This window comes from Nothobranchius furzeri, chromosome 6 (genome assembly GCF_043380555.1).
Source record: "Nothobranchius furzeri strain GRZ-AD chromosome 6, NfurGRZ-RIMD1, whole genome shotgun sequence".
In the NCBI taxonomy this organism is placed as follows: Eukaryota; Metazoa; Chordata; class Actinopteri; order Cyprinodontiformes; family Nothobranchiidae; genus Nothobranchius; species Nothobranchius furzeri.
The window spans coordinates 52,663,655-52,677,369 of record NC_091746.1 but is presented as its reverse complement, the minus strand read 5'-3'; the positions used below and the strand labels follow the sequence as shown (position 1 = coordinate 52,677,369).

The 13,715-nt window shown below is 41.2% G+C and overlaps 1 protein-coding gene across 1 annotated transcript in view; it reads right to left on the bottom strand.

Moving 5' to 3' along the window:
• Positions 1–13,715, bottom strand: part of LOC107395476 (WD repeat-containing protein 70) — a 91,396-nt gene that overhangs the window by 14,810 nt on the left and 62,871 nt on the right. Inside the window, exons 11-13 of the mRNA XM_054744330.2 lie at positions 8,024–8,123; positions 7,591–7,675; positions 7,349–7,487 (exon numbers count right to left, since the gene is read on the bottom strand). Of these exons, the coding sequence (XP_054600305.1) occupies positions 7,349–7,487; positions 7,591–7,675; positions 8,024–8,123 (324 nt within the window). The remainder of the gene's footprint in view (positions 1–7,348; positions 7,488–7,590; positions 7,676–8,023; positions 8,124–13,715) is intronic.

Genomic DNA, 13,715 nt, shown 5'->3' with positions numbered 1-13,715 from the left:
CTGCAGAAGGCAATACTAAAATAATAGTACACACACCACCAGGTTTTTTTTAACAGCGGTCCAGTTGAGTTCACAAGATAGCCAGCACAGACCCAAACAAATCATTCTGTCAACAGTGGAACAAGCTTAATAACAAAAAAAAAAAAAAAGCACAACAGCAGCTCAGCTGAGTGGAGCTCACCGCAGCTGCTTTCACAGAGAAACCCACAGCCAAACACGGCTCACTCCAGGTCAATACGGGGACTGCTTTCCAATATTCTGAGTAGAATGTTTATGCTTCCAAACCCCCGGTTTACACTGCACGTCTGCTAAATTACATCATGGAAGGGGAAACCTTCATCAGTAGCTGGACTCAAGCTCTTATGTTGCATTGGATTAAAATACCAAAATCTGACAGGATATAAAAAACAAGTCTGTGGCATCTCGCAACTCGCTACACTAATTATGACTGAAAATTGCGGACATGAGACATGACGTTAAGTTGTATTTCTTGTTTAGTGCTGGTGAGCGGAACCAAATGTGTACTGCTTCTGACAGAGTGGAGTGAACGGGCCAACTCACTGCTGCAGGGGGAAGGAAAACCCAACTACACACTCTACTGTTGGTGTCAACAATAAAGACTTGGTTGTTCCTGAAAATAAGAGATCTATCGCTTGGCTCATTACAAAACAAATATTACTTCTTTTAAAGTGTCAATACACTGGTTTTAATCAGGAGATTTGCTGTGGACTCTAGTATGAACCAATTTCTTGTGAGTCGTTTTCTGTGGGAGAGGTTTGACAGGGGAGTGGGGATGACGACAGGATTCAGAGTCACACCCCAGTTTCACACTGAAGGCATCAGCGGCGGCCTAACCCTAACCCTAACTAACGGCCCTGCTTCAAATAGAATCCATTACAGTCTGTGGACTCCTTTAAACCAGCAGCGACGCGGCTATTTCCAGGCCCAGAAGCCGCTAGCCACTAGCCGCGCTGCGCCTCTAAAGATAGGATCCGGTTCTATTTTTGCCGCGAGACGCTTCTGGGACACATCAATTTCCGCAGTTAACATAGGGTAAGACAGGAAATCACACACTGTTTCAGAGAAAAATCCCTGGTAATTTTCTAAATAAAAGTACTGCAGCGATGCATTTTCATATATATGAAGCTTATGTGTGATCCAACGGTTTATTTACTCACAGCATCGTTCCAGAAGTGCAGCAGCGTGTTTTTTTCATGGTTTTATTCCTGGCAGTGGAGAGGAACAACATCATATATGACATCAAACAGCGATATCAAACGTACGTGACTTCCTTCTTTTTGGTTTAATGGCGGATTGCATAAACAAACTGTGCGCTGAAGTCTCGAGGGATTGTGAGATCTCGCGAGTCCAGCGAAAAGCACAGCGAGGAAGCGTGCTGCTGCCAAGACTCTCCCGGTGTGAAAAGGACCGCTTTGAAGTTCGCGAGTAAACCGTTCCGCCGCCGTTTTGCGCTGCAGATGCTTCCAGTGTGTAACCAGGTTACTCATCAGATCAGAGAACATCTCTGATGGATCATTGAAACAATGTCCGTATCATGGACTTCATGCAAACTGTCAACAGACTGCTGTTTGCAGTTTTCAGGAAATGTTTTTAATTTGACATGTTTTCTCAATCACTGCATCGTAGGGTGATGTGGCACAGGAGTTAAGTGCTCACCCTGTAATCAGAAGGTTGCAGGTTTGAGCCTCGCTCAGTCTGTCGCTGTCTTTGTGCCCTTGGGCAAGACACTCACCACCAGGGCGTGAATGTGTGTGTGAATGGGTGAATGACTGATTGTGTTGTAAAGTGCCTTGAGGGGTTCCAGGACTCTAGAAGGTGCTATATAAAATACAGGCCATTTACCATTTAGTAGCTATTAGTCGAGCAGGGCTTTGTTGTGTGTGCCATTGTAATCTGTATCCCAGGAAATCGTGCACCGACTAACATTCTGCTTTGCTTAAATTGTGAGCTGTGATTAAATGGATTAAAATTTTAACGAGTTATTTTTTTTAATCGTAATTAACGTGTCAAATTCCCACCCCTACGTTTTATCGTCACAAGCCTGAACTGGAACATTATGGAAATAGTTGTTTTAACTGCATGAAATGTGCAGGTTTCTGTAGACCAACATTTAAAATCCAGCCAAAAAAAACGGAATCTTTCCTAGTGAGCAAAATCTAACCTCATTCCTGATTTTTCACAGAGGAATAAGCTTAAGCATGTCTAAAATATTTACCAAACAGGCCTTTGCTACCAAGCACACCCCCAGAATCCAGGTCTGGGGTTATGTAGACTGTTTAGTTAGAAATGATTGGTGGCCCTTTCTTTCCCTTGGCTGCCTGGTACGACACTTTATAAAAGGTCCTACTTAAATTCCTGGGCCACCTGAGCAGTGGACGGCTGATGTAAACACAGTAAATAGCATTTTAAACCAGTTCACTTAGTGCATGTCTACTAGAGATAAGGGATCTGCTGCTCAGCAGAATGAGACATTTCACCACATCAAAATTATTTTAGTATGAAAGCTTCAGCTATTTTAGAATAGTACACGAGTGATTTCACAATAAATGTTATAAATTTTATTTTTTTGTAAACACATTATTTGTGTGTTAATTCAGAACAGCACGTATAGAAATGAATCAAATCAAATAAATAAAACCGGTAAATTACGAGAACATTTTAAAGTTCTTTTTGAAATGGAACAAGTGAAATTTAAATCCTTTAATCTTCACGTAGACCCATAACATTATGGAAATTTGTCCACTTGAATAAAACTTTTTTTGCCAGATCTGTTGGCAGTGGTTGCCTGTTCTGTAGACGGCGCAGTTTTTTATAGCAACGAGCTGAATCTGGTGGGGAATCTGCAGGGCTTTAGCACAAGGCAGATGGTGAACAGAAGGCAAGAAGCTTTTGCTTCACTTCTAGTGAAACGAACTGAAGTTTTCAGAATTTCTCACAATGGCAGACAGTGGAGCAAGTGAAAGGCCAATGGAAAAATCACTTCCAAATGTTTACCCTCTGTAGTCGAGTGAAAGAGGAGACAAACGACACACAGAGTGATGCTGGGGAGGAGGACTCTTCGACCTAAAGTGTTTCAGGTTCTTTATTTCATGCTTACTTTAATGAAAGTGGGTTCAAACTAAGACGTTGTGACATAAATTAAGACTTAACTGTCTGGCCCAAATTGGCATGACTCCATTCACATGTGTACTGTGGGGTTTGCAGTTTAACAGCACCAGTGTCTCTTCTGAGAGTCAGGCAGACCCATTAATGACTCCTTAAAAATCGAGAATAGGTTTATCAACTATCAAGCGATAAATTTACGATGAGCTGAGATCATCAGCACAACAAAAAATATGGGTTTAATTTGGAGAAACGCTCAAACATAAACAAAGGTGGAAACATTATTGCGAGACGGATTACGGTTCCAGCAGACGTTTTTCTTTTCAATATTTATGTTGATGTTTTAAAAACAAGTGCCTTTAGGCATCACAATAACTCTAGCGCAGACCTCAGAGGGTTGATTTGCAAGGCTTGAAAAAGCATTTTGTAACCAGCACAGTTATTCTCCCAATCTGACAGTATTCCATTAGATTTAGCTTTGCATAATCAATGCAAGTGAAGCTAGCATTTTGTGTGAAAAAGCAATGAAATTTATTAAATGATCCTTATTTTTATTGGTGACTTCAATAATCATTTCAATTGTAAATGCAAATAATCAACATGAAGAGATTACAGGAGCCAATTTAGACTTGGGACTACATTACAAAAAAGAACCAGTGCAAGGCGTAAGGACATGACACAGAGGCCACAAGATGTCATTATTTTCTTCTGTCATGTACACATTTTTTATGCAACTTACTATGCTGTTCCTTCAAAAAAATGTATTAGGAATAAGTCTAGTAGCCACACACTTGTGTTTACAGAAGTAGGTATCTTCTGCTTACAGCAGTGCTTTGTCTTGATGTAGTAAGTCAACACTAGCTCCTGTAATTCCTTCATGTTACTTATTTTCATTTTCAGTCAATATAATTATTGAGGTCACCAAGAAAAATTAGGATAATTACTGAGTAATTTAGCTCGATCTACATTCTCACCTATGGTCACAAGCTTTGGGTAGAGACCGAACAAGATTACGGATGCAAGCAGCTGAAATGTGTTTTCTCCACAGGTCTCTGGTCGCTCCCTTAACCCCTTTTTACAAGACACACAGTGCAGGCAAATCAGCACAATATTGCTGCAACAGTGCATCTTATAAACGCGCCATGCCGGCATGGAGTTGTGGGAATTTTGCTGCATTTGTGCCGCCACTCTTGTCAGTAATATTACTGCAACGCTGTATTTGTGAAAGCATATTACACCTTGGCCCAACAGAAGGAGGTGTCATAATCATGTGGGGAGCTACTGTTGAGCTCCGGCCGGCAACTACATTGAAAACGAAGGTAAACATGGGCAGTAAGTTTCACTTTAGTAAACAGAAGCAGCTGAGATGATAAACTAGGGCGATACAGAGCTCATGAAGCTTCTCTCCATTAGCGCTGGAGCTCAGATCACCAGAGACTACACAGGGGCCGTTGGGGACAGACACCTTTAGGAGCGGCTTGGTAAAAACACTTAATGAGCGCAGCTTTGATTGTAATAAAAAGCAAGTTATGTAAAAAATAAAAAAAAACAGAAGTCTGTGACAGAAACCGCCCACATGCCCCCTTTAAACCGCCACTGCGTAATCTTTTGTAAAAACGACTTGATTGCACCACATTACCGCCACAGTCTGACCACTAATAAACGACCTAAGGCTCCCTAATGCCGCCATGGTGTTGTTGCAAATTGGCGGCATTCTTTTGTAAATTTTTGTAAAAACGACTCTAGATATAGGATGAGAAGCTCAGTCATCCAGGAGAGGCTGAGAGTAGATCCGCTGCTATTCCACATCAAGAGGAGCCAGTTGAGGGAGCTCGGGCATCTGATTAGTATGCCTCCTGGACGTCTCCCTGGTGAAGTTTTCTGGGAACGTCCAACTGGGAGGAAACCCAAAAGAGGACCCAGGCCACGCTGGAGGGACTATGTCTCTTGGCTGGCCAGAAAATGCCTTGGGATTCCCCCGGAGAAGCTGGCTTAAGTGGCTGGGGAGAGGGAAGACTGGGCCTCTCTGCTTAGGCTGCTGCCCCAGACATCGGATAGGCAGATGAAAATGGATTGATGGATGCTGAGTAATTTTCACGACTTGTTCCACACAAAATGCTACCAGCACACTCCTGGTTTGAATTGTACAGTACCTAACAGGATGATCATTCTGTGTACCTACCACTGCTATGCCGACGACACCCAACTCTATCAGTCGTTCCCACTGGATGACCTCAAAGTCTCTGCACGAATCTCTTACTGTCTCTGATATCTCACCATCTCCAACTCAACCTCTCAAAAAATGAATTATTTGTCATCCCAGTGAAACCATCCATACGGCACAATATCTCAATCCAAAACGATTCCCTGTCTCTGGCTTCTTCAAAGACAGTTCAAAATTTGGGTGCTGTGATTGATGACCAGCTGACCTTAAATATCCTGTTGCTTCTGTCGCTCGATCATGTCGTTTCGCGCTGTATAACATACAAAAGATCAGACCACACCTAACCCAATAAGCCACTCAGCTCCTGGGGCAATCTACAGTCATCTCCTGCCTCGATTACTGCAATGCCCTTCTAACTGGTCTTCCAGCTTGTACTGTGAGACCTGTTCAAATGGTCCAGAAAACAGCGGCACGTCTGGTCTTCAATCAGCTTAAAAGAGTACGTGTCACCCCTCTGTTTACTGAGCTCCATTGGCTACCATTAGCTGCTCACATCAAATTCAAATTGCTAACAGTAGCATACAAAGTCCTGGATGGTACGGTTCCCATCTACCTTAATCCTCTTGCAAAGGCTTACGTCATGGCTCAACCGCTCCGGTCATCAAAGGATCTTCGACTAGCAGTGCCTACACCACACTCAGGACAATCCAGACTCTTTTCATGTGGAATGACCTACCAAGCACTACCAGAACAAGGGGTTCCTTGTGAATTTTCGAGAAACTCCTGAAGACCCAGCTCTTCAGAGAGCATCTTCTAAACTAGGATATTAGAAGACCCTCCCTGCACCCGTCCCCCACTCTACTGTCCACTCCTTGTTCACCATTATGATTCATTATGCTACCTCACAGCCACCTAGCATTGACTGATTACTGTTTGTGGTTAGCCTCAAGGGCAACCTGCTCGCTTCATTACCACCTGTAGGTTGCTTTGGACAAAAGTGTTTGCTAAAAACATAAACATAAGTGTTGCATTACGTTTACAAACTTCACTCTGATGGTCCTCCTTGTTCTGTTTCAGGCTGAACCAGATGTGCGCGTGTTGTGTGGAAACACACACACACACACACACACACACACACACACACACACACACACACACACACACACACACACACACACACACACACACACACACACACACACACACACACACACACACACACACACACACACACACAAACCCATGTGTGTAGCCTCTTTCATCCACTTCTGAACATGTTATTCAGACGTTTGTGTCTATACTTCATGTCTGTGAAACCAGTGGATGGAGTTAAAGAATTAGCCTCAGTGTTATGAGTTCAGATGGATGTTGCTGACAGAAGCTTCAGGATGCATTAGAAAGGAAAAGTTTCCAGAGCAGACAGCACCTCTGCCTGCCAGTTTAACACCTATGGCTGACTGCCTTCGTGAAGTGGTTTTCTGAGAAAGCAGGATTAGTTTGAGGCACATGATTCGCTAACAGAACCTGCTGATTTTTGCAAAAGATAATTTAATTTCAAATATAAGGTAAAAGCAGCCCATATATGCCCTGCCAACAGCTTTTGGGCATGATTTACAGTGGAAAGTAAAGTTACTTCACTTTTCCTCACATCTTAAAAGTCATTGCACATTTGCTTTCACTTTCCTCTACTTTTATTTTTTATTTTTCCTCTCATTTTCATGGCCTCAAATGGATAATCTAAGACAATTAGGTGAATACAGGAAAATGTGTTTACTGAATGATTCATCAAGTTAAGACAAAATGTTTTGTTATTTTTTTTTTTACAAATAAAAAGTGAAAATATGTGTGTGTCCGGAGTTGCTGCCAACTGCTTTTTATGTTTCTGAGGAGCATCAGACAAACATTTTCTAGGTCTGTTTAAATTTAAACCAGACAGAAAATCAATTATACACACATCCATCATTTGTGGATTGAAACATTTTGTATATTTTTGTGACCAAGTTGTCCAATTTAAAAACAACGAGAACAGTTGTGTTTGTGGGGATCTGAGACAGAACTTACAGCATTGGTGACTTCGATCTCATAAACCTTCTGAAATGAAAGTCGGTCAAAGAAAACCAGCTTGCCATTCCCCTCATCCTTCTTCACTGACGTCCCTGTCACGACAAGCTTGTCATCTGGACTGAAACAGCAGTCCGTCCTGCAGGAAGCCATGACACACATGGATTTATAATCCAAACGGGATACTGTCGAGATAAACAAGCAGGCAAACTGTAATTAGGATGCCAGAGGAGAAGTCTCACATGGAGAAGTAGTTGGTTAGTCCTTTAGCCTCGTTCACGGGCTTCCTAAAGTTACGTATGTCCCAAATTTTCAGAGTGTCGTCACCTAGAAAGAAAAGATAGGATATAATTAAAGACTGTTAGAACTGACTTCCCTAAAAGTGTTTTTAGATTGCTATGGCGTTTTCCAAATTTCTCAATGACTATATATACTCGCTTCTGTTTATGTTTGTGTTAGAAGCCTCTTGAAAAGATTACATACAAGAAGAAATTTAAACATTCTTGTTTATTTCAAGTAGGAGCTTTTCAAGGGCCTCTGTCTATTTACACTCAATAAGAGACAAAACTGTTAAAAAGTACATGTTTTTGGCTAGAACTGGATGTAAAATATGAAGGATTTGATATAAATGAATGCATCTTTAACATGTGCCATCTATGGATGTGTTTTCTTTACCTCCGCGGGAAGCTAGAGTCACGCCGTCGTAAGAAAAACAGAGGCAGGAGGTGTCTGATCCAGGAGCATGGGCTTGCTGACAGTGGAACTTTGTGTGTACCTAAAACAGAAAAATTAATTTGGATTCATTAGCTAAATTAGAGTGTGACATAGAGCCTAGAATATTGAAATTTTCACAATATTCTAATTGTCTGATATTTCGAATTTGGGGTGTCATAAGCTGTAGGCCACAATCATCACAATTATAACAAATAAAGGCTTGAAACACTTGGCTGTGCATAGAATGAGTCTATCTCAAATATTAGTTTCACCTTTTAGGATGAAATTCTGAAATGAATGTACTTATGCACCCTATTCCAAAGGGGTTCAAATGAAGGCAACTGCAAGTAAGTAGGGAAGTAAAGTTTAGTTATATAGCACTCATCACAGACAGAATCACAAGGGGCTTCACAGAGATTAAAAATAAACAAATGATAAAGTCATGAAATCATAGTGATCTTAAAATAGAAAATAAATTAACATCAGCATAAAATTATAAAATATCATAAAACAAATTAAAGATTATTACAAATTTGAGTTGAAAAATAAGAAAGGAAAAGATTTAGGTAAAAGCAGCTTTAAAGGGCTTTTCCACCCCAAGTGAAATTTTGTCTATTTACAGTTTCCCAGAGTTAAATAAATGAGAAAAAAAATCATTTTGTAACAGCGCAGTAATTCTCCTGGTCTGGCAGCAATCTGTCTGCTTTAGCTTAGCATAAACAATGGATGTGAATAGCAGAAGTTAGCATTTTGTGTGCAAAAGTGATTAACCCACTCAGGCTCAAAATAAGTTTTGATCAAAGGACGAACAACTAAGTCCATCAGGGGTACTTCTGAGTTAAAAAAATGCTCATGAAATACGTATGTGGAGTAACCAGGTAGGTAGGTTTTAACTGTTACAAATGTGCAATGCCTGCCTCCAGAGGGTTAAAATTACTCAATACTAATACCAATTACTCCTGGTGAGCTCAATAATCATGTTGACTGCAACTAAAAAGTAAGAAGTAACATGAAGGATTTCCAGAAGCCGATTTAGACTTGGGACTCCATTTCGACAAAGCACCAATGTAAGCCGCCACTGCATGGCGCATGGATATAACACAGAGGGTGAAAAAGCCTGCTGTGTTATATCCATGCACCATAAAAGAATAAAATTATCAATTATTTGTTAGAATTGAAAAAGCTCCTCGGGTGAGAAGCAAAACATCTTCAAGAAACCAGACATTCAGTTGCCTTCATTCCAACGTCTTTGAATTACCATGACCTGGATGACTGAAAACCTTCACCAGCATTTAGCATCACATTCTAATTTTTGGGATTTTTATCTGTATCTCAAACTGCATAAAAGTTAATGTTTTAACTATTTATTTTTATAAAACAGCCAGATTGTAGCTCCACCACTCCAGTTTAAGATGCTTTGGCCCATCACAGAGGCAACAAAATTACTATTTCCACTTTATGACTCTTCAAAACAACACCGGGCTTCCACTACCACCACAAACACCAAACTATACAAGTCTAAAGCCCATCATCAGAATACATGAAATATGAGTGAGTTCAATTGTAGCAACACCAGTGATATTTACCCTGGCAGACCCTTACGTTCATCCTTTACAGATCATATTTTATTTTCACTCTAAACTGTATTATAATAATCTTACTGCTTGAAGTTTCTAATGTAACCTCAGCTCTGGCTGACGTCTAAGGTATAATAAACTAATATAGAACATGTTTTATGTAACAAAGATTTTGGAATAAATTGTAACTAATATCATAATCTATAAATCACCACTGGGATAAATCTAATAACTAGAAGACAGTTTGGCTTTTTTTTTGTCAGAATATGTTAAATAGTGAAAAGAATACCCCAAAATGTCAGATTTTTATCATAAAACACAAACTTTCCTTCTTATAAAATTGAAAGGAGCTCTTTTTCTTAAGATTTTATTTGAATTGAAAGTAAAAAGTGAAAAGTGAAAATGACAACTGTTTGTGGTGCAGCTTCTTTTTAATCGAAGATCAACATCTGCTTCAACTAAAGCAGCATTTTCAACAAATATATGTGAAATTTTCTGTATGTGACCTTTTCCCTGAGATGTAAGTTCATTCAAGCTGGCGTGATCACCAGTATTCGACATTAGCATGAAAATGAGTCAGGTGACATTTTATTAGAGGTTGCTTCAGAAAGGTGAGATGCGAAACACTTTAAAAATCAAACTCTTTTAAAAAGGACTGTAGGGTTTAAACAAATCATGGCATTTTTTCAGATATTAAAAATATGGATTTTGCTAACGGAGTTGCTGCCAAATGCTTTGTTTTTGCTGCAGGTGCTGTGTCTGCAGCGATGCGGGCGTTGAACCGTCTGTTGTGGTGAAGAGAGAGCTCAGCCAGAAGGCAAAGCTTTTGATTTACCAGTTGATCTATATTCCAACCCTCACCTATGGTCACGAGCTATGGGTAGTGACCGAAAGAACAAGATTGCGGACACAAGCGACCAAAATTAGTTTCCTCCTCACTTAGAGATAGGGTGAGAAGCTCGGTCATCCGGGAGGGGCTCGGAGTAGATCTGCTGCTCCTCTACATCAAGAGAAGAGAGTTGAGGTGGCTCGGGCATCTGAGTAGGATGTCTTTTTTGGGCACATCCAACCGAGAGAAGACCTAAAAGAACCTTGACCCAGGACACGTTGGCGGGACTAGAGCTGTTTTTACAAAACAATGCTGTCAATTTGCTGCAACGTTGTGGCGTCATCAGGGATCCTTAGGTTGTTTATAAGTGGTGAGACTGTGGCGCAATCATGTCCTCTTTGAAAAAGATTAGGCAATGCCGCATAAAGGTATGGGGGCGGTCCCTGCGCTTCAGCGGACTTCCGTTTATCTTGGCCATAATTTGCTTTTTGCCCTGGGGCGCACTAACAAAAGTGAGGCCTGCTATACGCTAGCACCACCGGTCCCCGAACACCACCAGCAGAAAAAGTGGGTTAAGTGTCTTGCCCAAGGACACAACAGCGGCATTCTCTGGTGGGAGCTGGGATTGAACCTGCAACTTTTTTATTACTGGAAAACCTGCTCTAGCTCCAGAAATACTGTCCCAAAATCCTGTAATATATCTGATTTCCATCACTTTATACCCAACATTTATCCCAAAAGTCCAGAGATGTTTTGTCTAAATAGCTCATGTCTGTGGAGGCCAGTAAACTCATCGTGTTCAAGAAACATGTTTGAGCAGCCCCGGGACCCGACCCCGGATAAGTGGCCAAAAATGGATAGGTCCGTTGATCCAAGTCGAGATTGATCCACGCTTTCATGTTGACACCAGATTTTGACCCAACCATCTGAATGTTGCAGCATATAGGCAGCAGTACCTCAGGAGGTCGAGCGGAATGACCAGTGATCGGAAGATTGAGGGATTGATCTCAGCTCCCACCAGAGTACTCTGCTGTCCCGTCTTGCCTAGGTTGGTGGTGGTCAGAAGGACCGATGGTGCAAATTGCAACTTCGTGTCTGTCAGACCGCTGCAGGGCAGCTGTGGCTATGCAGTGGCTTACCATCACTGCCAGTGATGGTAAGCCACTGCCAGTGGACCACCGATGGAAAGTGCTTTGAGTGCCTTGAAAGGTGCTATATGAATCTAATCCATCATTATTATTATTATTAAAAACTGAAATTGATCCAACCAGAAACGTTTTTCTAATTCTTTATTGTGTAGTTTTGTTGATCCTGAGTGAATTTTTCCTCCAGTCTCCTGTTAATAGGTGATAGATATTTTCATCGACACAATGTTCAGTCATTTTTGGACCATCATCTGTAAACCCTCTGAGTTCCATTTACGAGTCTGTTTTCTTATCCATGCCATGAGGGTACCAGCTCTAGCAGAGTGACCCAAACCAGCCTCCCCTTAGCAACCATAACCAGTTCCATAGATGGGACCAGCTTTTCCCTGGCAAGTGACCTGGGACGACCCGAGGGTCCCCCTGCCAGCTGGACTTGCCTAAAACACCTTTCCTGTGAAGCAAAGAGGAGGCGTTCTTTACAAGGCAGATAGCTCACCTGATGATGTGTCATTCGTTACCTAACCCATCTGAACTTGGACTAGTGTTTACTTATATTTTATTTATTTATTTATTTTTTAAGTTTGTGTGTGTGTGTGCATGTGTGTATTTGTTGTTCGTGTGTGTGTGTGTGTGTGTGTGTGTGTGTGTGTGTGTGTGTGTGTGTGTGTGTGTGTGTGTGTGTGTGTGTGTGTGTGTGTGTGTGTGTGTGTGTGTGTGTGTGTGTGTGTGTGGGTGCGTGTTCCTTAGGAAATGGGTTGTGGGATTTTGGAGGGTGCAAAAGTCATAATTATTTTTATATTTTTGGGGAAACGATGGTATTATGGGTTATATGGGGTATATATTTTTGTATATGAAAGTGCTATACAAATAAAGTTTGGTTGATTGATTGACTGATTGACTGATTGATCGATTGATCGATTGATTGATTGACTGACTGATTGATTGATTGATATGCCCAAACCACCTCAAATGGCTCCTTTTGATGTGGAGGAGCATCGGTTCTACTCTTGAGTCTCTCCTGAATGCCAACTCCTCACCCTTTTTCGTTTTGGCCACTTACATTCACGATCTCACTATTCCTGTCATTACCCAAAGCTCCTGACCATAGGTGAGGGTTGGGACAAAGATGGATGAAAGCTTTGTTTTCTGGGTTAGCTTCATCTTCACCACAACAGACAGACTCAGCACCTACATCACTGCAGATGCTGCCCCCATCTAAGCAGTGAGTAAAAATCCCAGTACATCAGCGGTTTCTGAAATACTTGGACCAACCCAACCACACTACATTCAGTCACTTAAATCTCCTTTCTTCACCATTTCTAGACATAACTAGACACAGGTGAAGAAATAGTCTGGGAACCCAGCATGCTAACACTCAGACAAACATAACCCCTGGTTTATACAGTTTCATTGCCATTAATTCTAAACGGAATGCAAATAAATCAGAGAAAGGAGAATTGCAGCACTGCAGGCTTTTGACCAAAAAAGCAGCGGATAAGGAATTCGATGTGAGCACACCGTGTAAGACAGATAAGAGAGAAACATTCAGAGAAAAGCGTGGAAAATGTGCAGGCAAGAGAGAGGAGCATGAGCTGAATGAGTGATGTGCCCTCCTCATGATAACAGAAATGAAAAGTGAGTGAAGGGAAGTTATTAACTTGTTAGAGACAGATAACACCTTGGGTTGGATTGTTGGGATGGTACTCAGACTTGGTCTCCCGGAGGGAGAAGTCCTGCTCCCCATCATTATTTTACTCATAGATTACATTCAACACTCTGATTTTATTCCAATTATGTTTTAAACATCGACAGGATTCCATTTGTGGCATACAAATGGAATCAGGTGACGGCCTCTTGAAGCTCAAGAGGATGACAAGAGTGTGCAAAGCAGCAAACAGAGCAAAGTGTGGCTATTTTGAATAAAATAGAATATAAAACATGTTTTCAGTTATTTCACCTTTTTTGGTTGAGTCTCGGTTTTTCCCCTACATTGGCGCAGCGTCACAGCTATGAAATTAAACGACCCCATCCCCCCTTAGTTTTGATGCCTTCAGTGAGAATCTCCCAATGTAAATGGACATGAAAATAAAGAAGACACATTG